The 27,435-nt window shown below is 38.4% G+C and overlaps 1 protein-coding gene across 1 annotated transcript in view; it reads left to right on the top strand.

Annotated features, from left to right (window-relative positions):
- The first annotated feature begins 13,919 nt into the window (after positions 1–13,919).
- Positions 13,920–27,435, top strand: part of TACR3 (tachykinin receptor 3) — a 35,693-nt gene continuing 22,177 nt past the window's right edge. Inside the window, exons 1-2 of the mRNA XM_027717906.2 lie at positions 13,920–14,724; positions 25,544–25,732. Coding sequence (XP_027573707.2) covers positions 14,249–14,724; positions 25,544–25,732 — 665 coding nt within the window. The 5' untranslated portion in view covers positions 13,920–14,248. The remainder of the gene's footprint in view (positions 14,725–25,543; positions 25,733–27,435) is intronic.

The raw sequence follows: 27,435 nt of genomic DNA on the forward strand, positions 1-27,435 counted from the left end.
TTCAGGTAATTACTGTGAATTCTGTTTGCAAGTTTATTTTTCCACTGCAGCTGCAGAAGTGAACTATTTAAAAGACAGTCTGTCTTATCCTTTTTTAAAAAAATCTCCCTGTAAACTAGGGTTTTCGCATTCAAACAGCATCAAAGGACAAGCATTAGTGAAAGATGGCTATTCTTCATTCCGAATGCTCTTGCTGTCCTAGGTAGCCTGGACATCTCCAAGCACAGCCAATTAGACACCATGCTAGACTATATTAACAAAGCAAGCAAAATGTTTCTGCTCTATGTTTCTCACTGCTCTCAGCCAGCTAATTATTTTCAAAATATTTATATTTAGAGAAAAAAAAATTGCCAGCTTTTACAAAAGGAAATAAGTAGCTTGACTAACATTTAATAAAAGTTTAAATTGGCTGTTATTAATAAGAATTTGGTGGGGGGGTCTTTCTTTGAAATTAATTCTGCTTCTTTTACAGAGGCTTGCTTTAGTGCACAGTAGCTACACAGTGAGCTCTGTCCTTTGTGCTTCTACATACCCACCAGCTGCTTCTTCCTCAAACCAAGTTCCTTTACATTTTCTCAGCTCTCCTTCATCTTTCTAATTAGCACCAATCTTCCAGGTTTCTGGAAGGAGCTGGAAGGGCCACCTTCAGCAAAGAAGCACCAAACACAAGTCAGCGTAGAAGTAATGGTGAACCCTTTCAGATTGGTCAATTTTCCCCAAGACGTAAAAACAGACCAACAAAACCAAAACGTTTAATCACTGAAAATACAGCACTGTCTTCCAAGCAGTACAGTTCTGTACCTCAATTTAGATGTTTTTGAGATTATCTGAATAACTGTCATCAAGTAACTGCTAATGATTTTTCTAACTCCAGGCTCATATAAAAATAACAGCTCCTGAGCAGTTCCTTTCACAGTTTTGTTAGATTCCACTGGAGTAGCTGGGCTGATAAAGTGCTCATAGTTCCACATCAGCTGCTCTAAATCAAAATTCTGACCCAAATGCCTGAAATGAATGCCATTATTGAGCTGCAAATATTATCATTCTCCTGAACATATCACTAACTCTTATTAATGTTTGCAAACACATAATTTCCACTCTTCAATGTTTTCCATTGACTCCCACAACATCTCTTGCAAAATGTCAGTATTCTTCTTCAATGACAGTGTATTTTTTTTTCAGTGTTTGGTGTCTTATTGTTATACTACTTAATTTATTGTTTTCTAAAAGAGAAACTGTATTGACCTTTAAGAATTAGGTATGACAGACATAAATTGTAAACAGCCTCCTGCTTTTCTGAAGCAAATCCTAGTTTTCCCCCTTGTCATTTAGGCTGTCTTCAGTTTTCTCTTATTCAGTGTAATTCTTAGATGATTTATCCCAAAAGAATAACACTCAGGGATGTAGTCAAGGTGCTTCTGGCACAGACTTCATTTTCAGATGCAAGGCAGATTTGAAGATCAAGTTAATCAACAGGCCTGATTATCGCAGAATCATAGAATCATTTAGGTTGGAAAATACTTCTAATATCATCAAGTCCTACCATTAACCCAGCACCACAAAGTCCACCACAAAACCATGTCCCCAAGTGCCACATCTACAGTACCTAAAGGGGCCTACAAGAAAGTTGGAGAGTGAATTTTAACAAGGGTATGCAGTGATGAAAGAAGGGGAAATGGCTTCAAACTGGCAGAGGGTAGATTTAGATTGGGTATTAGGAAGAAATTCTTTACTGTGAGGGTATAAGGCACTGGAGCAAGTTGTCCAGAGAAGCTGCAGATGCCCCATCCCTGGAAGTGTTCAAGGCCAGGTTGGATGGGACTTTGAATGACCTTGTCTAGTGGAAGGTGTCCCTGCCCATGGTGGGGGATTGGAGTTTGATGGTCTTCAAGGTGCCTTCCAACCCAACCCATTATTTAACAGTTTTCTTCTATTTTTTATTTTTTTTTTTGCTTTCTATAATTCTGAAAGGCATTGCTAAAAAATCTAGCTAAAACCTATTGAGGATTGAATTTATAAATTCAGAATACCATCCCAACCAGAAAAATCTTACAGGATTTAGAAAAAAATCAAGTCATTTTTATATGCTATAAAAAACAGGTAACATGTAATAGGGAATGGTATTTTTCTTCAGGTTTTTACATTCTATTGGTGTTTCAATTTTTTTTACAAAAACTCCTACAGAATTGCCTATATTTTCTCTTAATAATCCAGGAAAATACAAACAGGTAAAATCATGTTACTGCGTCAGATACAAATGACCAACTCATCGTACAACAAAAACCTGCCCCTTCATATGACATTATATGAGACAAAGATAATTCTAAAAGAAATTAATTGACAGAAGCCCCAGATTTCTTCCACCAGAGCAATTCTTGTGTCTCATTTATCCTAATCTATGCCTTCTCCCAGGGGGTGGCTGCTTCAGAGATTTCTACAGCCAGACTTCTGTCCTCTCTCTCTCTGGCCACCCATCCTTTCCAATTCCCTAACACAAGAACAATCATATCAAGGATCCAGAAGTTATAATTCTGAGCTTGGAAGGCAAAAGTGGTCCACTGAAAAACTTCAGCTGGAGGGAAGAATGCTAAAAATTGCAGAGCCTTCTCATTTGCCTTCTGGTTCTTAGGGTATGTTTGCAATTTTTCAAATTGCCTTCTGCAAGATTTTTTTATATATATTTTTTTAAATGAAAGAAATTTAAAATCCTGTAATAACAAGACAACATGCATAGAAAGATCCTTTACTGCCAAAAGAGTCAGTAACAACTTCCATGGAATAAAGAAATTTTCCTACATACCCCTGTGACTATGGGTCCTCCATGTTAGGCTGTAACTGGCTGTTTGACTCTTAGAAAGCATTGGCTCATGGCAGCAAAAAATCACATAGAATGTTATTAACTACTAGAAAGGGTATAAAGAACAAAACACAATCATATCACAGTATTAATATGTAATGCAACTATAACCATTCAGAAAAAAAAGATACAGGTAACTAGAAGATCTGCAGAGAAGGGTGACAATATTTAACAGAAATGAGAGCTATGGTGTAGTTTACACTTGGGAGGGTTTAAAAATCCTCTGCTTGCAAGACAAACACATCTAATACATCTTAGTGGATCTGGAGAAAATAAAGAATGGCTATTTCTTGAACTTTACAAATAAAAATATTCGAGAGAGTCCAAAGAAATTATCAGGTCACAAATTTAGGAGACAACAGGAAATACTTTTTTGGGACAGGATATTATTTGCTCTAGGATCTTGCAGTCATATGATGTACATATCAAAAATATAAATAAAACCATTTTTGCTAGGTCTCACCATGACTATTAAACATGGTTCTGTAAATCTGATCTCCTCAGGAAGTTCCCAGGACACCAAAGAACAAGAAGTTGAATGGCTCACTGGAGGAAAGACTGTATTACACTCCTCCAGTTCTCTCTGTCTCTGACATAGAAAGCTGCAGCTGACCATAGTCACTTAGGGGGTTCAGCTTTATCCATCTCTGTACTGGAAAAGACCTGGTGTCCAGGTCTTCACTTAGAAGCCCATCTTTACAGAGTCATCCCGTACTTACCTGGAACTACTGGGGACTCTTTTATTGCATGAAAAAAATAGCAGCAGCATCACTCTATTCGAAACTTTCAGTGATTGTTGAATAACATTTTCATTGCAGCAGGAATTCAGGAGAGTAATTCAGTTTACTGACATTCCTCTATTTTAATAATTGAAGGCTTTTATCTCTAAATCTAGTTTCACAGATTCTGTGCTAACCAAGAAATACTGTATATAGACCTTAGAATTAGCTTTTGGATACATGTGCTTTTCAAGGCTTAACATCATAGGACTGAAGAAGAGATTTCCACTAGACCAACTGCTCAGTGAAGTCAATGGTGAAAGACAGAAAAGCTGAAAAGCTTTAAGGTGTACATATACATATGTATTTAGTGGCACCTTTCCAATGGATTTGGAGCTAGTGCTGGTAACCATTTATAATGATAAAATACATTCTAGATCTAAGAGTCTATAGTTCCACCGTAGACAAAAAATGCAGAGTATATACAGCAGAAAAGATGATGTCAGTTTTTATATGCTGGGAGAAGATTCCTGGATTAGATGATTAATTGCATTAGCAAAGCATCTTGTGAAAAAACAAAGTCTGTGGGATGCAAAACGTTCTGCCAGGAAAGAGCTCAGCACGAAGGCGACAACATACATTGGTTAGCATATCAATATGAATTTGTCAGTCATATAAACCTGGAATGCCAGGTTACACTCTGCTTTACAAAAAGAACAGTTTGCTCTTCTCAAATAAGAAGTGACAGTAGTGAAAAACCCAGATGATTGCTGCAGATTGATAGCAGTTGTGGTAAGGGAGTTGCAACTGGATAAAGAAAACCCTTAAGTGAAACATACTATTTTCTGTCCATTGCAAAACGCAATTTCCTGACATAAAGGCTTTAGGCTGTCTGTTAAGAGATGGCAGGAGCTGGATAGTATACAAAAAAATCCAGCCTGTAGTGTACAGCCACAAGAAATTTCAATATATACTTTGGTCCTAAATCAACACAAAATTAACAAAAAGCTTGGGATTAACTTTTTTTTCCCAACTGAAAATTCTTAAAAGGTTAGATAAAAAAAAACCCAAAACAACACAAAACATAAAAACACGTCCCCACACAAAACACTTTGCTTTATTTCACAAAAGAAATAATTTCCGCAGTCGGTAAGTCAAATGCTTTCATTTGAGGTCTGAAGACATAAGAAGCATCTGGACCGTGTGGTAATAGAGGTTGAATAAAATCCTGCTGCTGAAAGACAGGGGTCTAAAGAAAGCTTCTCTGTGTTGACAGATAAAACTGCATCCATCACTAGGAATTCCTGTCAAAATGTATCATTATACAAACATTAATATAACCACAGACAAAACCAGTGTGTTTTTCTGTCCTTCCTCCTTCTCCCACACCATCCCCCCAAACAATTCTGTTCAGCTTCCAGTTATCTTCAGTGCTCTCTTTCCAATCACCCGTTTCCCTTCTATTTAGTGATTTGTCTTTTACCCTGTCCTTTCTTTGGATTCCTTTCCTCCAGTTTTTTCTCTTTTTGTACGGGATGTAAACAGGTTTTAATAGCTGTCATTGTCTACTGCCCCAGCTCCAGACACCAATTACCCCTTGCTTTGCCTTCTTGGGCATCCCACACACTACCTCGGTAAGGAACAGGAACATGAAGAAAAAGCACTGCTTAGCAGCAGGGAACACTAGTTTATCTTTGTAAGATAACAGTGCTTCATTAGGGCAATGCTGGAATTTGTACACCAGCCCAGGATTTCCCTATCTTTATCATCCATAAAAGAAAATGTGTGTTCCACAGCAAGAGGGATGGAGGGCCCTTTTTCCAACAGATAAATCTGGAAATAAATCCATTAGATAACACTGAACACATGAAGTCAGACACAAGAAATTAGTTTCTTCAGCCTGCAACTGCTACATCTACACATAATTCCTACCACTACAAATTCTACTCAATAAAATTAAGTTATCTGAACAATTTAGTGAGACAACAAATATTTTATCAACACCCACCATCTGTATTGGTTTTAGAAGAGCAAAAGATTTATAAACAGCTTCAATCCCCAGTGCTTGCTACATGAGAACAAATTATTTTCAGACAATAGCCTGAAGGGAATGTGAGAGATTGATTTTGCCTGCCTCAGGTAAGGTAAGGAAAACTCACCTTTTAATTTTTACAATCCCAGATCTCTGAGCTCCCTTTATAGTCTTTTTAGCACATACTCTCTTACAAGAGTCATCGTATTGGGCAAAAGTAGTTGCATCTGGTTTTCTATAGTAAGGCTTAGTTTGTAAGTTCATAATTCCATAGAACTCACTTTCATTTGCCACTTTTTGGAGTAATAAATCAACTCTGAGACACAACTATTGACATTAGAACATCCACTTCTGTACTTGTTTGTGTCTTTGAATAGGGGTGTGCACCTGCATGTGAAAAGAATCAAGCTGTGAGCCACTTTCTTTGTTGTTTACACAGACAGGAAAGGCTTTTCAGCTTTATTTTAAAAAATGTCCTGTAAAGCTAGAAGGCATTTTTAGGAAGATATTGCTGCCTGGTACCAACCCTAAATGAATGGTATCCTTTAAAGAGAATGATGTTGTTGGCAGAATAATATGGTTAGAAAAATTGAGAGAGGATTTACCACCATCATTGTTGACACAATAACACGTTACAGGTGTAGACACAGTGTCCATCCACCTACCGTGACTTTGTGATCAAGAAAGCAGTAGTAAGTCTATCTACTAACCTTTTTATCATTTCTACAAAAAGTTGTTTTCTTGTTCCAAATCCAGCAACAAGAATAAGAAGTGGCTTGTTACTTCAGAATTAATAAAAATAATTAAAAAAGAACATGATGACCTAAGTACCTTCTACAACATTCAAAAATTATTAGTCATCAAATGTGAATGCTAATGCTTGGAGCCAAATTAATAAGATGCAAGATGCATTCTTTACAAATTATATTTAGTTACTACAATTGGCTTTCATGGTCCTTCCACTCTCTTTGCTACTGATTGTTCAAAACTCATCTGGTGATATATGTCGTATCCACAAAAAAAATAAACTAGTCTAAATCATTACACCTCAGAAAATTAATTGCCTTCCTTTCTGTTGTCTTTACAATACCTCTGGAACTTGCTGAATAATAGAGAAAGGTCAGTTCATTTGAACTCTTGTTCTTACATAAATAATCTCTTTCAGCATGAATATAGAAAATCAAATTAATTGTAAATTTTTGTCATAGCAGAAATAAAGTAGTCCAGTGGTTTGCAGAAAAGGTGCAAGAGATTGACTGACTTCTTGAAGCCACAGATTGAATTTCATTGATGTGGCAATAGTCGCTTTTGCTTTCATTCCAATTCCAAAGAAAGAAGAAAGATCACACAACAGAGAAACAGAACCTGAAGATTAGGGAAAAGAGACAGGAAAAGAAAAAAAAAAAAAACTGGCAACAGTGATTAATTTTCAGTGAAAAATAATAGTTCTTAAGGCACGGTCATTTGAATAATAGGCTCCATAAAAGTCTACATAGGTGAATCATATGGTATTTTGGACAAAGAAAATAATTATTTCTGCTGAAAACCAACTAACTAGCAGACTTTCTGGCTTAAGAACCTCTATAGTGCAGAAATAGAATGTTTTGATAAAATGTCATAAGAAAGCCATAATCTTTATGCATCAGTTCTGACAGCTGTTTCTTTTCCACTGCTAGTCACACAAGCAAATGCACACACACATGCACAACACATGAGGAGATGTTGTCAGCATGTTGGCCACAACAGTGCATTAGGATGTGAAAAAGCCAAGTTCAGATCCCCTCTCCACCTACATCTTGGATAAAAAACTGGATTCTGAAGAATGCAGGATACAAATCTTGGATTCCAAAATGCAGAACAGAACACAAATGTTTTTGCAAATTTGAGAGAGTAGCTGAGAAGATTTTCATTTTATCCTGTATTTCCCATGTAAAAGAGGTATATTACAAGACACAAAATTTGCTATGTTGCCAAAATGTTCCTTCCTATATTTACATTTGCAGATATAGCTTTTTAAATTATCATATGCCTTCCACATAAGCAATTACAAAATTCACTTGACTCTGATCCTGCTCTCGCACTTAGAATTTAAAATAATTTTTGGTCAAATGTTATAAGTACATAGCAATATCATGTGTAAATTTTTAACTGTTTTTCTGGTTTTTACCTTTTTTTTGCTTTTTACTTTTTTTTTGTACAACAAAGACAAGAGCAACAAACTATTTCTATGCTGACAGAATACAGTCTCATATAATCATTCCAATTAGTCTTCTAAAATGGATGAGATTATATTCTTTTTTCAGAACTACTCTGTAGATAGTATTCTAAATCTGTGAATTGCCTGTAATGCTTTACATGAAAAAAAATCATAACATTTCTTTTTAGTTAAGGAAGCAAATAATATAGAATATTCTCTTGTACCACAGTGATAGTAAGATAATATCTCCTGTTAAAAAAACAAGTCAAGAAACCTACTTGTTTTACTTTTCAGGTAATGGTGAAACACAGATGTGTCACTGGTGCTCTATAAATAACACAGGTAAAGCTACCAGAAAATTTTATTTCCTGATTTTATTCATCACTGGGTTACTGTGAATCCATTCATGCCTCTTCAACTTGCTCAGTACCTTAAAATATGCATTTTATTATGTATGAATACGTATGTACATTTTATTATAAGTAATATATGTATATAACTGAATAAGTAGCTCCAAGAGTCAGAGAAGTCACTGATAAAATGCCCCTTAATTTGGATCCTTGTAAGGAAACAAATTGCTGGAAGGAGCAGCAGGAGCAGCTGTAGGAGACAGAGGAAATTGTTTTGCCAATAGGTGTCTTTTCGATTGACTTTAGTGGTCTTGCAAACAGGCTCACAGGAATTTCAGGTGGCAACAGCAGCTACCTATTAGTTTCAAAACTGTAGGTTCAGAACCTGCAAGATCCAACAGAACACATTCTTAGCAGAACCTGTAAGATCCAATAGAACACATTCTTTTCATCTCTGACTTATGCAACCTTATAATTCTGTTTTTAAATGTAACTCCTAAAAAAGATTCTAAAGCAATTTAAAAGAACAGAAGAATATGGGGAAATATGTATGAATGTACACATAGAAGTCAGTTGCTAGCTCATCTCACCTATGACATTAGACAGGGATTTGAGCAGTTGCAGAAAGATGAAAAGGCAGAGGTGCCTGGATTTACAGTTGCAAATAAATTGTCTCCCACTGGAGAAAATAAATAATGTGCAGCAGTTAGGAAAAAAAAAATCAATGAAGGTTTCACACTAATTTGTGTCAAGGACTGCCACAAAGAATGTAAAAAGGTAAACAACAATAGCAAGAAAGAAGACTAATCACGATAGCCCAAGAGAATGTTTGTTATATCATGGCCCATTTCACTCTGCCTTTACCTTCTCTCCAGATACACTGCTGGCGGGTAGAAGAACCACTTGAATCAATCCACTTAATTTTTTCCAAAAAATTGCTAGTATGTCATTCGGTATAATATCTTTTCCTCTCAAAGCCCTATCTGATCAGGAAAATAAATTAATAAGAATTACTTTTCACAGAACAACTGTGCCCTGCAAATTATATTTTGGCACAGGCACCTCACTGTTACTGCTATTCAGCAGCTTCAGTCAAGTCCTGTGAGCAACAGCTAAAAAACAGAGGGCTAAGCTATGCTGATGACAAAGGCAAACACATATATTTAGCCTTTTAGGAGTATCAGAAGATCAAACTCACAATGGCTGAAGAAATCTTGCGGGTTCTTTCTTCACCAAAGAAGAATAAATGTTTTCTCATACAAAGTAACTTGTGAATATTATCTATAATTCAGAATAGTCTTCATTTTTATTTAGAATTAATTTCTCATCACTCATCTCTAGACGTGTTGAGTTTTACTTTATTCTAAAAACGGTTTCAGTGAATTTGCACCTCAGCATCACAATCCAGAAAAAACTTGTGTCTACTCAGTTCTTTGGCTCTATTGCCCCCACATTTCTGGCCCCCCTCTAGCCATGATGAAGAGCAACATACAATACTTCCAGTTTTGGTCTAGCCCTTTGCTGCAACATCCCTACTCGCACGCTTGTGAAGTTGCTAAATATCCTACTGAGTCATTTTCAATTGGTGCCAGAAAGAAGACTTTTGCATTTATAAAAAATAATCAGAAACCAAGTTCAAACTGAGTTTTCCAGGTGTGTTTTAAACTACATCAATTAAAGCAAACTGTTCCAAATCCAGGTAGGCTGACATGGTCATGACAGCAGCGCAATGTGAACACAGAGCCATGATAAATAGGACAGCGTTTAGCATTCTTAAATTGCAAAAATTCTCCTGCCACAGCTAAACCTTTTCATGACTGACTGATGAAAGGGAGCTATCAAAGCTGAAGAATAAAAAAAGCTGCTGCTGAAGGATCATTTCATCCCGCTGGGCACTGGAGGAAGGAGGCAGGGAATGAGGTTATTAGGCTAAGCCTAATCAAGCAAGCAAACCCAAAACCAAAAAGTAAACTTCGCAATGCCCTCACTGCTATATATAAAAGAAAGAGGACAGGTCTTGTGAAACACCTTAATGATGCAGTTAGCGCTTATGCTAAATAGATATGCTATGCAGGCTGCTATTTTACTTCAAATCCCTACTTGTGTAATTCTGCTGATATTCTCTGTCTCTCCCATAGCACACAGAAAAATTTAGTAGAGTGATTTCAGACAAAAACTTCAAGTACACCAGAAGACCTCTAGAATCTCATAAAGAGCAAAGAACAGAATAATTTCTAAATCTACCTTCTGGACAAGATGCTAAGTCAAGAGCTTAGCTTTCACTTTGGGCTCAGTAGGAGAAGTTTTGCTGGAACTGTGAAAAAATAGCTTCAAACTATATAACACAAAGGAAGAAGTACAGACAATCACAGCTACTTTTCTGATAACACTTCAGATTATTTCTTTCACATTTCTAAGTGTTTCTGTGAAGCTGGGAATGGGGAGCTGGTAATAATGGCAAGTTTAACCACAGTTGACTACAAGCATAAAGTAGTGACCAGTGGAAAAGCAAAAGAGAACAGCAAATAGCAGATGGCCAGAAAGAAGTCCCTCTAAAACTGAGTAGTCTTACAGAGAGGAAAACTAAGTATTTCCACTGCAAATATGCATAAGCTGGAACGGCCAAAAGTTAAGATAGGAAATCACGTACCTGTAACAGTTCTAAAAATAATGTCAGCATGGATATCCTCTACAACTATCTTTTTTTCCAAGACAGACTGAGAAAAAATACATATCCTTGTCCTTTGTACTGCTCTTTGCAGAAGTATCACCCCAGTTAGGCAGATTTCGCTACTCAGAAGTTATTAATACAAATGCTTTCATCAAAGTTGCTGTGGAACTTACTTGAGAAACCAAATGCTGATGGCCACCAGCTGACCACACTTCAATCAGCACATGTGTAATCATTACAAATTTTAATGGAGAAGCACAGCTGACTTCACTGTCCGTGTGAGTTCCCTCTATAGACATGAGCCAACTACTGGCTGCCTAACCTCTTTCCTGAAATAAAATGCGAGCAAGGTGCTAAAGGGCAGGTCAACGTTGCTGTAGCATTTTGGATGTAGGAAGATCTGGTTTGGCTCTAATTGATCATACCAGACAACTTCTCTATGGTTTCAGTTAGAATGAAAGCCAGAGTACAGAGAATTTATTCTAGCAAATTTTTACAGGCATTTCCAAAAGGAGTAATAAATGTTATTCATGGGAGGCTGATCCAGCCACCAAACATTTGTCCTGTGCTGTTCAGTGTTCCACTTCTCAAAATAAAACAACTCCAGACACTCAACCACTTCTTCTGCAACACAGCTGATAACATCCAGCTTACTGAGCAAGAGACTAATGAAAAACCTAGGTTTTCCTTTATGCTGATGGTACCCCACAGTTTCTTTCTCATGTGTGGGGGAAAGGGGATGGGGAAGAGCACAGCATATAAAATGTCCCTAGAGGGGTGGAATATTTCCTCAGGGTCCTCCTGAAGAAGAAGACAGAATCAATGATACTTTGATTTCTACACTGCAAAGCTGACACTTTAGCATACTGTGTTGGTGGTCTGGCTCACATTTTACAAACACACACTACAAAAAGCTTCTTGATTTTTGTTTCAAGTAAGTCTCAAGGACTCAGTTTACCGATAGATCTGCTGGTATAAGGAGATGTTGCCTTGTACTGATTTCTCTCACTAGGAATGCATTGAGAACAAATTCCCTTGGGGGCACTGTAAAGAATTAGGGAAAGATATATGGTAATGGTCTCTCCAGAACATCTGGTAGGCAATGGCAAGCAACTTTCCAAGACAGAGCTAGAAGAAGATTTGGTCCTGTGAGGAAAGCAGAACAAGGACTCCATGAACTATACAGAGCAAGTAGTTCAAACATAGATATTTATATTCCTATACAGAGAAAGTTACTGCAGTGCTGTACAGTACACTGCTCCTATAAGTTTGCAGTCTGCTGCACGCTTGGCAGTACCGCATTCAAGAAACAGGGTCCCTGTGTCTGCTGAAATTGAGGAAAAGAAGTAATAGAGCTGAGGATAGGAGAGCTGGATGGAAGCAACAGAAGTATGTGGGACGCAAGGACTTGGGTAGCTGGTGTGGTAATGTGAAAAACACATCAGCTTAGTAAAAGGATACAGTCTGGAATTCCTAGTTTGAGCATAAAGGTGGAAAGGTATAGGGCACAGGGCTGGGTTTGTACTTTCTGGCTTATAGCTATATGAAAATCTTGAGTGAAACTGCTGGAGTTGAGAGTGAAGCTACTAGAATGTTCAAGCCTCTGCTATAACTAGTCCGTCCGGTGTTCCTCACTCATTGGAACCACCATTAGAATTTTTTCAACACTCAAACTCACAGAGATTTTCTGCTGTTCCCTTCTTCAGGCTCACCTCCAGGGAGCAGAAGAAAGATGAGGCAGGCAGAAGATTTGGGACTCAAAACGGAACTGTGGGATAAACTCCAGTGGCTTTTCTGTGACAAGGACCTGCAGTGCATGGTGGGTTCTAGACATGCTGTAGCAATGAGTGGTTTACAGCAGAGCTTCTAAGCCTGAGGTTGGCTACTGCTTGGGATCAGGTCAGCTGGTAAGAGCTGAGAAGCACATAGGAACAGCCAGAGTTACACTCATTCAAATTAAAACTGCAGTGAAGACCTGACTATTAAAGTGCAGACATTACTTCCACTGGGTAAATACAGCAGGGAGGAAATGGTACACAGGAGTATTTGATTTTTGTTTGAAGCTTTTGTTTAAAAAAAATGTTGAATGTGTCACTGATGACAGGGGTATTGAATAGTTCCCACTGCTGTGATACAATTGAAATCTCTGCTGATGACAAGTAGTAGCTCTAAATTGTTGAAACCTGGAACAGATCGGCACTAAACCACATTTTCTCCCTATTGAATAACAAAGGTTTGTTAGCTGAAGTCCCTTGCAATCAACCCTTGCACAAAGCATGCATTCCCAATGCCAGCTGTTGTTAACATATTAACAAGAAACTGATTTTGGATGTGAAAACATCAAGTGCTAAATTTCCTCATTTACCCTTTTCTACCAGTATAGAAATAACTGCATGTAAAAATACTGTTTACTCAAAATAACTACAGTACTAAGTGTGGAATAAATGCAAATCAGTAAAAAGAACTAAATTCTTTTTTTTAAAGACACAAAGAAAACAAACCCCTAATATTTTGTGCACAATTAAGGACATTATGTTTAGGGCTACATAGTTTTTCAGTAAAAATCAGTGTCTGCTGAACATACAAATGGCTTTATAAATGTTTCTTGATATCAATTACATATTACAAACTGAAAAGTGAAATTAGAGAGCAGCAGGATGTATTTATTTATCTAAAAGAGGTCACTACTCCAAATCTGCGGGTACCAGAATACTTTAAAGGAAAGCCTGTACTAAATGAAAAGACAGCAGAAAAAAGGCAGGTCTGAATTCATCTGGAATAAAATCATCTGGAAAGAGCTGTAATAAAAAAGCAGTTTCAGTCCTGGGATTTTTTAACTAAGCCAGCTGATTAGCTCTGCAAAGACAGGGCAAAAAAAACTATTTAAAAAAGGAAGCACAATAATGAAACCTAAAGAAAGGCAATATAAAATAAATCTCTCAACATAAATGAGATGAGAATTCATTTTCCCTGTGATGCTCTCCACAGCTCCTGAAAGTGCCTGCTGCTGGCAATGAATGAAATAAAAGGAGGAGGGAGAGCAGAGGGAAAGAGGTGTTAGCTTACCAGCCAGTGGAGCTTATCACTCCACTCCCTTCGTGACGCTGGAAACTCACAAGCCTATAAAATGTGCCTTGGCTCCTTCGGCAAAATCAAAAGCAAGAGGTGGCTGTACACAGGAGAAGTAGGATGCTGTTCTGCCCTGAGGTAGCTCTCCTGACTTGGCTGGTACAGCACTTGTAACAGTTTGAGCAGCATAGTCAAAGCTTTTTTCTGACAGATCTGCCCTGTACCTGCTGTGCTGCCTTCCTTCCCCTTTTCTTCCTTCCCTCTTCTTATCTGTTGGCGGGGATTTTGGAGGGTTGGGAAAGGGAGGTAGGAGAGTCACATCATTCCTGGAAGAGAGGAGAGGAACATCCAAGATGACTTCTGTCCCCACAGCCAACTGGAACATGAGCATGAGCAGCAGGGGGAACGTGAGCCTTGCTGCAGCAAGTGATGCCTGGGGACAGGCACTGGGAGCACCAGCTGGAAATGCTTCTCCCCCCATAGCATCCTCACCAAGCAACTTCTCCAATCAGTTTGTACAACCCTCTTGGCGCATTGCCCTGTGGTCTCTGGCTTATGGTGGTGTGGTGGCAGTGGCTGTTTTCGGAAATCTCATTGTCATCTGGATTATCCTGGCTCACAAGCGCATGAGGACAGTGACAAACTACTTCCTGGTGAATCTGGCCTTCTCTGATGCCTCCATGGCTGCTTTCAATACCCTCATCAACTTCATCTATGCGCTGCACAGTGAGTGGTACTTCGGAGAGGCTTACTGCCGCTTCCACAACTTCTTCCCAATCACAGCTGTCTTCGCCAGCATCTACTCCATGACAGCAATAGCTGTGGACAGGTGAGAAAAGAGAAGAAAAGTTTAGGGGTGAGGGATTAAGATCAGGTTATCTGCCAAAATAAAAATACGGAGATAACAATCATTATGATGAGAGGCAGAGACCTGAATAGGTCATCTATTGTGCTTCTCTGTAGTTCTTTAAGATCTCTCCCTCACTGTTTTAATTCCTGTCTTTGGTCTCTGTCCTTCAGCCTTTTATTGTTTTTACTTTCCTGCTGTCTTTTATAACAAACATTTCAGCTCTCTGTTTGACTTCAGCTGCTCTCTGTGCTCTGTCTTTCAATACTAATTCTGTAACAGCACTCATTGCTTGGGGTTTTGCTTCTCCAGCTGTGAAAACAGTATCTGTCCCTCAGTCAATGTCATCTAACTCATACTGATTAGGAGTTGTAGAGATTGTGTGTTAAGGGAGAGGATTTCAAATTTCCCTCCTCTCTATTTCTACAGCTGGCAGAGGCATTTGCCTCCTCTTCAAAAATCACTTCAGACTGTTTTTAATAGCTTTTCTCACAGACAGCTCTGAGCTGCTTCGTTTCTCCCAGTTTTAATTAATGAGACTATTTACATTGCCATCTGTGCATATGCAGAGGACTGATAAGAACATGATTTCAAAGTGCTCAATTTTTTCCTGATAAACAAGGCTTTGTGACTGTCAAAGAAAACAGGACAGGGAAAAACTTTACCTTTATACTCTTGACAATAATGGAGTAAGACAACTGTAGTGTCCACAGAGTAAAGGGGAAATGTAGTTGCCTGATTTTCAACACAGATGCATTGATGGACTGTCTTTCACAAAAGGTGCTGTGAGTCTCCCCTGGGAAATGTTTCCTTCTTTATTATTGTTTTCACATTTGCTGCACTGGAGAGGTAACTTACTGAATTTTCCTTTAGAAAAACAGATCAATTTGTACTTCACATCTCTTATTCCTTTTAGCAATGCACTGAATTTACTTATAAAACTCATTTCTACATATTCAAATCCCATTATACATCTTTTCTGAATTGACTTGGCACAACTGCAGCACGTCCAAGTGATGGTAGTTAAGATTTCATAAGGTTCAATCCACCTTCTGAAATATTATTTCTCATTTCCAGGTGCAAAGATTGGGAAATGTTGTTGTATCTTTTGTCTGTGTTTGTGAACGAGTTTATAAATTAATAGGGCTTTTTCATTTGCCCTAGTAACTGCAAATTTTTGGTGGCATTCTCAGCCAGATGCGTTACTGTTCCATAAAGCTAGAAATGAAAGAGAAAATGAGATTCTTGGCAACTCTTCTACCTCTTTGCTCTGAGGATGGGTGAAGACACATGGAAATCAGTACACTTTCCTCCCGACAGTGGTGTATCTTCTTCCCATGTTAATTCTCATTAATAATGGAGCAGGTAGTGTAATGCCAGTGATACTATCTTCGACCAGGCAAAGATTTCTTTCATTTTCTGTTTGGGTTTAGCCTAAGATTCTCATCTAGCTTGTGGTTTTCAGAAAGATAAAAGGGCTTTAGTTGGTGTTGGGTATTTAGCAGCTATTGTTGTAGCTGATCAAGTCATTAGTTGAGCAGTTACTCAGATGCTCTGAGTAATGCTTTTTTCATATTTTCTGACAAAATTATCCACAGATATATAGTACTTACTACTCTGAAAGTTTCTAAATTTATGATAAGATCCCGGAAAAGAAGGTGAATATAGTTCCTCAGGAATCCAAATAGCGCATTTCCAGAGTGAGTGAAATTAGCTCTGCTGCACACTGACTGAAATGCAATGGTCATATACAAAGATATTAGAAAATGTTTTCCTTGGTTTAGCAATGGGAGATGCTGATACTCAGAAGTGTGTCATGTAAAACAAACACAAGAGCAGTTTATCCTTCCTTCCCTGTTCACACTGTGATTCCTTTTCCTTTTATACCAAATAACACCTGATGCATTCAGTACCTTTAATAATTTCCTGGCTACCTCTGCAGAACAATTCTGCAGAGTCAAGAGGAAAACTAAGGGTCAAAGAGAATCCCAAGGAATGTCCTTGGATGTACAGACTGTCGTATCCCAGGACACAGATATGCTGGATGGATATTTTTGAAAACTTTGGTTCCCACTTGCATTCTGTAAAAGTTCGGCCAGTGCTTCACTGGACACTCTTCATTAGTTTTAACCCAGTAAACTCATCCTTACACGTTCTTTTAATTCAAAAATTTAAAAAAAAAACAACAAAGCTACAAAGTAGGATAAAGCTACCAAGGGAACTGAATTGATGGGATCATATCAGATGATTTTTCATTAGAAATTGTAACCATCCCAAAACACTGAAAGGTCATGGGTTGCAGCTCACTAAAAAGTATGTTGTGGTATGCTCCACTGATCATTTTCAAACATCTAAATGTTCACAGAGTATGAATGAGTTGCTGTGAATCTAGACACCACTGAGCAGAGGTCACAGGTAGTATGTGTTTCCTTTCACGTCTGATTCTGTAGGCCATTCTAAATTGTGTGCACTGTGAGATTACTGGACTGACAGGGAGTTCTGTGGAGCAGGCAGTTCCTGCAGTGGGGTGTGCTGCATCTGGAGCTGAGGATGAAAGTATGCAAGACTTACAGCAAGTATGCAAGACTGCTGTATGACCACCCTGTCTGAATACAGTCTCAAATTTATGTGAGTTTATTCACACTTCTGACCACTCCTTCCCAGTATTTCCCCCACTGCTTCTTTTCCAACAGGCTGTTTGCAGTCTACTGGAGAGATGCCACAGGTAGCTTTAACAGAGTCAGCTTAGGCATCAGAAGCAGCACAGATTTTACACTGGACTCCTTCATAGGCAGTCATTCTTTCATTTTTCTTTAGATCGTGCTGCATAGTTCCACAGTTACAGGTAAATGAATAGGGGATAGTTCTGGAGCCAATACGCCCCTGCCACTGACCAGTGCATGATCCTGAAGGGTCCATCCATCATCCTAAACTCCACCTGTGATCACTGACTGCTGTACAGTTCTTGGACATATTAAAGACAGTAACTTAGGCAGAATGTAAGCCTTCTGACTGGCCATTGAAGACCCACTGTCCCTTTCTATGAGTTCTTAGCATGCAAAGGAGGTGGTTCAGGTACGCCAGCAATTAATTTTGAATCCCAAGATTGCCTCATTATACTGTGCGTAGGCCTAAAAATTCTCTGCAGATGGTTAAAGTGGAAGTTTGGGGATATAGCAATATAGCACAAAATAACATGCCTTCAGTAGATCTCTTAGTATCATGAATTTTTTCCCGGCTTTAGCACATCTACAGTATTACTTTCTCAGTTACTGTTCTCTCAGCAATTCCATAATGCTATTCTCATTTAAATGAGTTTAACTCTTTATAAAAGCAACCTCTCTGGAATTAAAGAAAGTACTCTAATAATGATGGTGAGTAGTTGCTGATCCTATTCATATCCTACCATTCCTTTTCTTCCTAGTAGGGAAGCAAGCTTTTGGCATTTGAAGCCAAAAAACATTTATTCTACTTTACATTACTTTAAATTATATTTAATATTCAGTTTTATTTCTCTTGCACAATCTTCTCTCTTATTCAACACTTGTCATTCTAGTTTCCCACCTTATTTTCTAGACTTCTAGTATGTCTGCAGAAGCACACGTATACTGGGTCAGTTTTCTTTTTTTCTGTGACATTGTTCAGTTACTGCTGGCTGTTCATAACCTCTCTATACACTCATTAGACTCCAGAGTAAGTAATATGATACGAGCTTGTAGCAGAAGACAGATACAAGGCATAAACACTTGATTCAACTTATCATATAAAACCTAAATTCATAATATGTACACACTCAGATCCTCAAAATATCATTTAGGCTCTTCAATCTCTTCAAGGGTATTCTGTAAGAGCAGTTATTATTGTCACAAAGTAGTATCACAAGCCCTACAAATTAATGTTACTGAAATTCTAAGTAGGCAGTTGGCACATTGAAAAATGTCTTATCTTTCCAGTAGAATACACTTTGATATCATTCTCTACCCAAGGCCTTCATGCATCAAACAGATATTCCTGCCAAACTATCTAGTATCTGAATGTTAAGTATCTGTTACCTGCCCTATGTGCTCAGAAACACTTAAGTATAGGGTGAAGTTTATATGTAAAAAGATCTCAAATATTTCTAACAGGTTAGGATATGGAAAGCACAGGGCATAACCCTGTATTGAGGTCATATGGTAGTGGTATGAGCAGAAGATGCAAACCAAGAAGGTGTACACATGCCTGGCATCAAGTTGTTTGTGTTTGGCTCACCAATGAATAGAGGAAGTTGAAGCAATGGAAGGCAGGAAACCTGAGCACAGAGCTCAGCCCAAACAAAACTGCAGCCTTTGGCCCCTCTCTCATTCCCTTTCCCTCAGATTTGGATGTCTCAAAGTAAATGGTTTCCATGTAAAAGAAGTGAGAATTTGCACTGAGGACTGGGGAGAGAGAGATGAGCATCAGAACAAGACAAAAAAGGCAGACGGAGTTCTTTTCGGATTTCTCATGCTTCACAGGCTGTTTTCCCCATAGAGATCTTCCCCTCATATCTGAGAACATTTTTGTAAGAAGAAATAGATGAAGTTTCTGTAAACTCACTGGTCTAGTTTTCCATAAGATGGCATTTTATTGTTAGCTATTGTTCCTGCCTATGGTGCCATGTAACTACAGAAAACACTACCTGCCCTACCCCTACTACCAAACTAAAGTTCAATTCGACTTCTTTTTCAAAGTAATGGATGACTTCGTAATCATGACTTCAGGAATTATCCTGTTTTACTGCATATCACAAAGGGAAAACTGTAAGATATGCTTTAGAAATTATCACTATTATTTCTATTCTTACTTTGCTAGTCAAACTACACAATTCAAAGAGTAAATCCCTTCCCCATTTCTCTGTCTTTCCCAAATAGTATTTAAAGATGATCTTATTTCTAGATTCCAGTATCTGGGCTGCCCTCTGAAAAATACTAGTCTTCAAAACTGGAAAGAAAAAGTTGAATAGGAGGGCATTAAGTGTTCAAATATCAAGAGCTGAAATACAAAGGAGAGCTGAAATACAAATTTGGAGGCCTAAAACTATTTTTTGAAATTGACAAATCTCTTTCTTTCTTTCTTTCTTAGAAAAGGTGAAATAGTTTCTGCAGAACATTCTGATGCAATGGCTACAGGATTCAGCCTGTCAGAGACCTAGGAAAAATAATCCTTTTCATTCTGTTCATAATTATCAGGAAAAAATACAGGATCTTTTTGGGGGTTTTCGTCCAAATTCATGTCACAGTTACATTATTGATAACATACTGAGATAGTCTGGGAAAAAGCTGCTTTCAAATGGTGCTGTGAAAAAATGAGGTTGATACACCAACATCTTGAGAAGTATAATCAACATTTACAATACTGCTTAGCCCTCAGTCTTGTTGTTCCAAGCAGGAAACATCTGATCCTATGTTCAAATGAGAGGTTCATTTTAGACAGAATCTTAGCCTTAAATATATTTTCTTAGTGCTCTTATTTATCATTTAATGAAAACTATTAAAATATGTATCTGTGGTGTACTATGTAAAGTAGCTACTCGTCCTGCAGAGAAAGTCAACCTAAGTGAATGAATACAAACCACTCACACAAGAAAAGGAGTCTTGCACTAGAAGATACCAGATAGAGATGAAAGAGTACAAAAGTTCAAGATTTGGTTTACATTATACAAAAAAATGCCACTAAAATCTCACAGTTCATTCCATCCTTTTTTGACTACTATGTCTACCTTTCCAAGATCTTCCCTAGGATTTTCCACAGCAGTGTTTTAAATAAGGGCAGGGAATCATAGCAATTTCCCTAAGTTTCTTAATTACCAGTTGATTCTAAATATAAAGTCTCAAAATCAGCTTCTGTCTGGAGGAAATAACAGCATCTGTGCATTCACAAAGGAAGCGTACTCTGATGTCTGCTGTTGACAAGCCACTTACACGCAAGCATTGTGATTTTTCTCTCAGTCTCTTCCTTCATCAGGTCCCAATTTCCTGTTACAATCTGGGACTGAATTGATTACATTTTCCCCCATTTGAGTTTATAAACATGCTGTAAACAGGTGAAACAAATCACTTAGGATGATTAAAGGCTTCCAACTCTATCTCCAAAGGGGCATTTGTAGGATCCAATTTTGAACATCATTTTGTTCTAATAACATCTTGTGTATTTTTGCCACAGTTTTCTAAATTATGTGTTAAAGAAGAAAGATTTTTCTAACTGTATTAGTCAGTATCTGTTGTTCTACAAAAAAGATAAATTGGGGGGGGTTATCTTTTCTACTGTTAGGACCATCATTCACAAACTTCAGAAACTTTTATAGTATGTACCAGCTATTTGTCTCTTGTTACTTGCAAACTGTAACAGAGCTACATGATTATGCTGTCATTATAACCACTGGCTTAAAGACTTTATCAATGTTATTCCAAAGTCTCTTTTATCATTTTAGAGAAAACAGATTTTCTTGATTTGATGAACCCAAGAAACAAGTACCAAACAGTAAGTTGTAGACTCTAAAGAAACAGAGGGGAACTAGTTCTCACTCCAGCAGACAAGAAGAGCGGTGCAGCAAGCACACCATGATGCACTGGTCATTATATCATGCAGCCTGACTGATTTCTCATTAAGTTCAGTGGAAAGACTCCTGCTGACTTCAATAGTAATTTGTTAGGGACAAAGACTAACACAAGCCAAAGCTGGAAGAAAAGTAATGACAGTGGGATATTTCATGGTCACAACAAACAAAATCACATGCTAAAAATTCTAATGATGAAACTAAAGTGCTACCTAAAAACGTTTTAGAGTCATACAAAGAAGAATATGGTATTGAACAATCCACATTCTTCAAAGTGTTGGCTTGTCTCTACCTGCACATATTCCCATCCCTGCATCTCTAAATGGTGCATATTGCATCTTATAATTATCTTCCAAGTATGAATGTTTATGTTGGGTAGGGTAATAATGATTTCTGCTTGTGATAAATTAGCGTAATGAGTTAATTCCTTTCAGCAATGTGTATTTTACATTCAGTATCGCTGCTTTATGGAGTGGAACAAGCCATCTATGTCATTACCAGCAGCTCCCATCGGAGTGAGAAAGCATTAGAAGTCTGATCTTTAAATCAAGTGCAAGTTCAGAGCCCTTTATTCAGCAGGGTGTCCCACTGCTCCAGCCTGGTGGAAGGGCTGAACAGTAGATGTCCAAAGGCTGCAAAGCAAATTGGCACAGCACCCCACTGAAGAAATGTTTGTGCGGCTACAATCATTTTTCAGTGGTATTTCAACCCTTCAGTTGCTTTTAGCCACTAGAAATCCTTCTTCAGCTCAAATGCCTACCATCTTTTGCTGTCTTTAGAGATGAGGTGTGGAGAGGTCCAAGGTATGTGTATAAATATCACAGAACACGGCAGACCTCGGTGGGTCTCTGCACTTGTCACTGTCTTCAGAAGGACTGCCTAATTTTGGGCACCACAATATAAAAAAGACATCAAGCTATTAGAGAGCATTCATAGGATGGCCACAAGGATGATTAAAGGTCTGGAGGGGAAGCCTTATGAGGGGCAGCTGTAGTCACTTGGTCTGTTCAGCCTGGACAAGAGGAGACCGAGGGGAGACCTCATCACCGTCTTCCACATCCTCACAAGGGGAAGCAGAGGGGCAGGCGCTTTTCTCTCTCATGATCAGTGGCAGGACTCAAGGAAATGGCACGAAGTGGAGTCAGGGGAGGTTTAGTTTGGATACCAGGGAAAGATTTTTCCCCCAGAGGGCAGCTGGGCACTGGAACAGGCTCCCCAGGGAAGTGGTCACAGCACCAAGGCTGTCTGAGTTCAAGAATTATTTGGAGGATGCTCTCAGGTACATGGTGCAACTCTTGGGGATGTCCTGGACAGGGCTAAAAGTTGTACTCGATGATCCTGATTGGCCCCTTCCAGCTTGGGATATTCTATGACTCTATGATGAAGTTCAGACCATTTCAAAGAACAGCGGAGAAGCAGAACAGTCATTAAGACAGATGACATCGGAGCATAGAGAAGTCCTGCTGTTCCCCCTACATACAGTTTATGGTTGGCTGATCACAGAGAGAATAACTCTTTGGGAGTTCTCTCCCATAAAGCTGCAGAGGCAGAAGGGCTCGCCACCACAGAGCTCCACTGTCATACCGTTTTGGTTTTATACCAGTTCTACCTACCTTGGAATCTCTGGTACACTAGGGTTGATTTTTGTCATAGGTCTTTTGCCATTTCATCACCCCAGTTCCCTTTCTTATTCTCTCCTCTCTCAACATAATTTCTATATGCTGTTATTCTACAATTGTCTTTTCTCATTTTTCTCATTTCACTTCTATTTTTGCATTCAGCAAACTGTTCCCCAGTCTCAGTTCTTTTGCTTTTGCTCTAGATCCCATACCTCATTGTTCTCCCTTTCAGTCCTGGCCTCCTCAGACTCTCATCTTTTTTCTACACCATGTTCAGCACCATTCAGTGCACAATGCAGACAGCATATCTACTCCTTGTAACTGTCACTTTGCCATCCATAACACATGTAAGGATACCAAAGAGTAAAAAAGTGAGCCCTAATGACAGAGCTACACCATGCGTAATTGTAATACATAAGGGCAATATTCTGCATCATACATATACATTATCCCATATCTAGACTCCTCACCTTATTGATTTTTTGAGCAACACCTAAGAATGGAACCTCTAGCCTGTGTTAGCAGAAATTCTCATTGCTGACAGAAACACTCTAGCTGAATGGACAGAGATCAAAGGCAAGGGTGAACTGAAAAATTAGCTACTGCTACTTCAGGTTGAGGCTAAAGAGATAGACAACTTACCACTCTTAGGTACCTGTAATGGCATTCCAGCAAACCAAATTATAGGTAGAAGTAGCTGTGTCTCCTTTCAAATGACAGCTAACAGCGCAGAAAGGACTTAGTTCTTTTTGGGGCTTCTCCTGGCTACAGAAATCTACATCCAGAGACAGTTCAAGTACAGAGGTGGTTTTTAACCTGCATCTCAGAGTCATTGCACGTTTTCTACTACCCTTAGTTGTGGCAATGATGGCTTCTCTAAGAAAATGCTACCAAATTGATATGACAAATCTGAGTGAGTGTAACAATTGCAGCTACAAAGCAATATCTCACTATGTTAATTAAGCAATTTTGCTTCTAAGAAAAGCCACTTAGAGAACAAGTTAGATACTTCATTGTAATTGCTAGTGTACTGGCAAGGTAGAATAACTTAGATTTGTTATCAAAGGCTCTGTAATAGAGGGCTGTCAATATTCTGTTCAGCTAAACCTAGCCTGCACAAAGGTATTATCGAGGGAATGGTCAAGGTTCCTCCACTTCCTTCCCATCTGGTTTGTTAGAATGACTATCTGCTACATTTTTGTAATCAATCTTGTGCAAAAGCCGGGTTGTTCGCTTATCACTCAAATTCGAACTAGAAAGATAAATAGCCTGCTTTTCATCTGATCCTTGTCCTCTGACTTACGGTACTCAGCCAATTGTTAAAATTTCCATCACTACAGAGATATGAGTCATTTCACACAAACAATCCATGTCTTTAAAGGGCAGACAGCAGACAGGGAGATAAAACATTTTATCTCCCTGAATTTTATCTTAGGCAGCACAAATTACTGCTGGTATCTATTGGGATTAAGAATAATATAACTGGGAATAAGAATAATGTGAATGTAATAGAAATCTGACAATAGTGCATGAAATAATGGCAATATACAATCTGAAGAAAACTAGTAACTGAAGGAATAATTCCAGGCTAGAAGGAGATGCCTCAAGAGTCCCACAAGCATGTGAAAATGATGATTTGTTTATGTTTATCACTACTACAGGTAAAGATCATCAAGCATTTGGATGTACCTGGTAGTCCACACAAAAGCCAGCTCAATTTCAAAGACAGGGCTCATGACTACAAACTTCAGTTCATTACCACATTGTACTTACTCTTTGGAGGGGAAGGGAGCTAGGTGGCAGAGGGCTACAATCCAATTGATGTATATTTTCATGAGAACTTCTGGTCTCTCAGGACAAGACACCCAGCACTCAAATAAAACTATTTAATAACTAGTATGTAATACCAAAAGCACCAGTTTAGATGGAAAAAAAAAAGAAGGCATGTAAAGGAGAGGGTAACTAATTACCCTGTGGGGAAAAAATATCTAAGTGCAGTAAAAAACATAAGAAATATATAAGCTTGAAATTCTAGGTATGGATGCTGGATTTATCACATATTTTATAGTTAACTATAAACAGTTACCTTCACGAAAACAAACATCTGTTCCATAATTACCCATCTCTCAAGTATAAAATTCCAAAAAGTAGAAATATCTTGAATGAAATCTGTGTGCCATAGCAGGTAAACATGGATGCAGAAGATTCTTGCACCAATTCTTATCAGGATCATTATCCTACGAATATTATCGTTATTGTCTTGTGGCTAATGTCTGTACCTAAAAATCTTGGGCAAGTGTGCCAAGAACCTACATGTGTACTGTAACAATTAGGATATGCGTCTTTGCAAAATAGTTGCTCTACTGATATACATATGATTAAAAGGGTGTCCCATGGCTACAAAATAATATTCAATGAACCACCTTCTCCTTCCAGCACTGCCTTCATTGGAGCCGAACCACGCAAAGATCACAGTGCAATCAGAACTCCAGGAAGACAAATATCTCTGCTTTTATCCTTCACTTTAATCCTAAGCTTTGGCTCATTCTAGATATATATGAATCTCTGAAGATTTCTTACACAGAGGTTTTTGCTTTTTTTACAGATACATGGCCATTATTGATCCCTTGAAACCTAGGCTCTCTGCAACTGCTACCAAGGTGGTCATTGGGAGCATATGGATTTTGGCTTTCCTGTTGGCCTTTCCCCAGTGCCTATACTCCATAACCAAGGTGATGCCTGGGAGAACTCTTTGCTATGTAGCATGGCCAGGTGGTCCAAAACAGCATTTTACGTAAGCTTTTGTTCTTTTAAACTTGTGCATGGTGGTGTCTAGACTTGCAATTGGCTTGGCATAATCTGTATAGTATCATTCAGACACTCTACATGCAGAATAACTAAGTGTTGGTCACTAAGAAGTGTAAAGCCAGTTTTCTAAGCAAGGAAAATAGAGCATTATGAGTGATAATGGAACACATTTTTTCTCACCCACTTTTATGAGTGCGCTCCACCTCATGCTGCATATTTAGCATCATTGTTCCACTTAAGATGTCTACTTCTATACAGATAGAGATGGTCAGAGATGGGAACATAATTCCAAGCAAGCTTCCTTTTTATCCTAACCGGAAAAAAAATATTTCTATTATCTCCTTAGAATCATTTAGGTTGGAAAAAACCTCTAAGACCATCAAGTCCAACCATTAACCTTAGACTACCAAGTCTACCACTAGACCACGTCCCTAAGTGCCACATCTACATATTTTTTAAATACATCTAAGGATAGTGAATCAATCGCTTCTCTGGGCAGCCCATTCCAATGCTTGATAACCCTTTTCATGAAGAAATTTTTCCTAATATCCAATCTAAACCTCCCCTGGCACAACTTGAGGCCATTTCCTCTTTTGTTACTAGGGAAAAGAGACCAACACCCATCTCACTACAATTTCCTTTCAGGTGATAGTAAAGAATGAGAGGTCCCCAGTCAGTTTTTTTTCTAGATCTCTCCATGAGAGGGCTGGATTTTCCCACTTCCTTCCACATTATTACTTATGTCAGATATCAGTCCAAAAGAGAAAACTGGATAACTTATAATTGGTTCCAGCTTCTGAAAGTGAGAATACCAGTCAATTAAATTCAAAATATCCTGCTTGTCCCTCTGGCAGAATTAGGAATAAGTGGCTACCTAGCCATCTCTCCTTTAATGTTTTCATTGACATTTAAAATGAACATTGTGTTCAAGGCTGAAAGCCTGTGTAACTATCTAGAATCAAATTTGACCTTTTGCTCTCTTTGAGGCAGGTGAAAGAGGCCCCAGTCATATGTAATTTTCATCACTTTAGGAGCCATACACAGACATTTCTCTTTAGGGCAGTAAGGTCACTCTCAGTGACAGCTGGGGATTCTTCACTGATCATTCACAGGGACTTTATCTGAAGTTGGCATTTAACCAGGAACTAACAGGAGGCAAAAGAAATTATGTTTGTTTTCCCAGTGCTTACATCAGCAGTGATGACTATATTGCACGTAGGCTACAGACCTGCGCTGCCGATGTGCAATAGACGTGCCATATGAAGAATGGCAGGTAACAGGACACATATCAGGGCCTTTGTATCAATATACCATTAAAATCCTTATTTTCCTCTTTCATTTATGGTCCAGATTAGAGCTCCAAATGCCTACCTTGCCCTCATGATGCTTGGCTGTGCAGCAATTAAATCAACTCAGCAAGTCATGGACAACTATACCTTACTCAGCAGTCACTAGTCCTGTTAGTCATTCTTAATGTATGCTAGTGCAGGTTCAGCATTAGACACCCCATAAAGCACTTGCATTAAATGTAAATAAATTTGCAGTGCAGTTCAAGTCTTCCAAAATGACAGCCAAAACACCAAAGACTAGCCAGTCAATATAAAAGATGCTTTGTGCTAAAAGTAGCACTCTTGACTTCTAGCAGCCCATTCCATTGGTATAGCTCCTTCGAAAGCACTTATCACCTTA

The sequence above is a fragment of the Pipra filicauda genome, unplaced genomic scaffold (genome assembly GCF_003945595.2).
Source record: "Pipra filicauda isolate LSUMZ 115617 unplaced genomic scaffold, ASM394559v2 scaffold228_size1260155_pilon, whole genome shotgun sequence".
NCBI lineage: Eukaryota > Metazoa > Chordata > Aves > Passeriformes > Pipridae > Pipra > Pipra filicauda.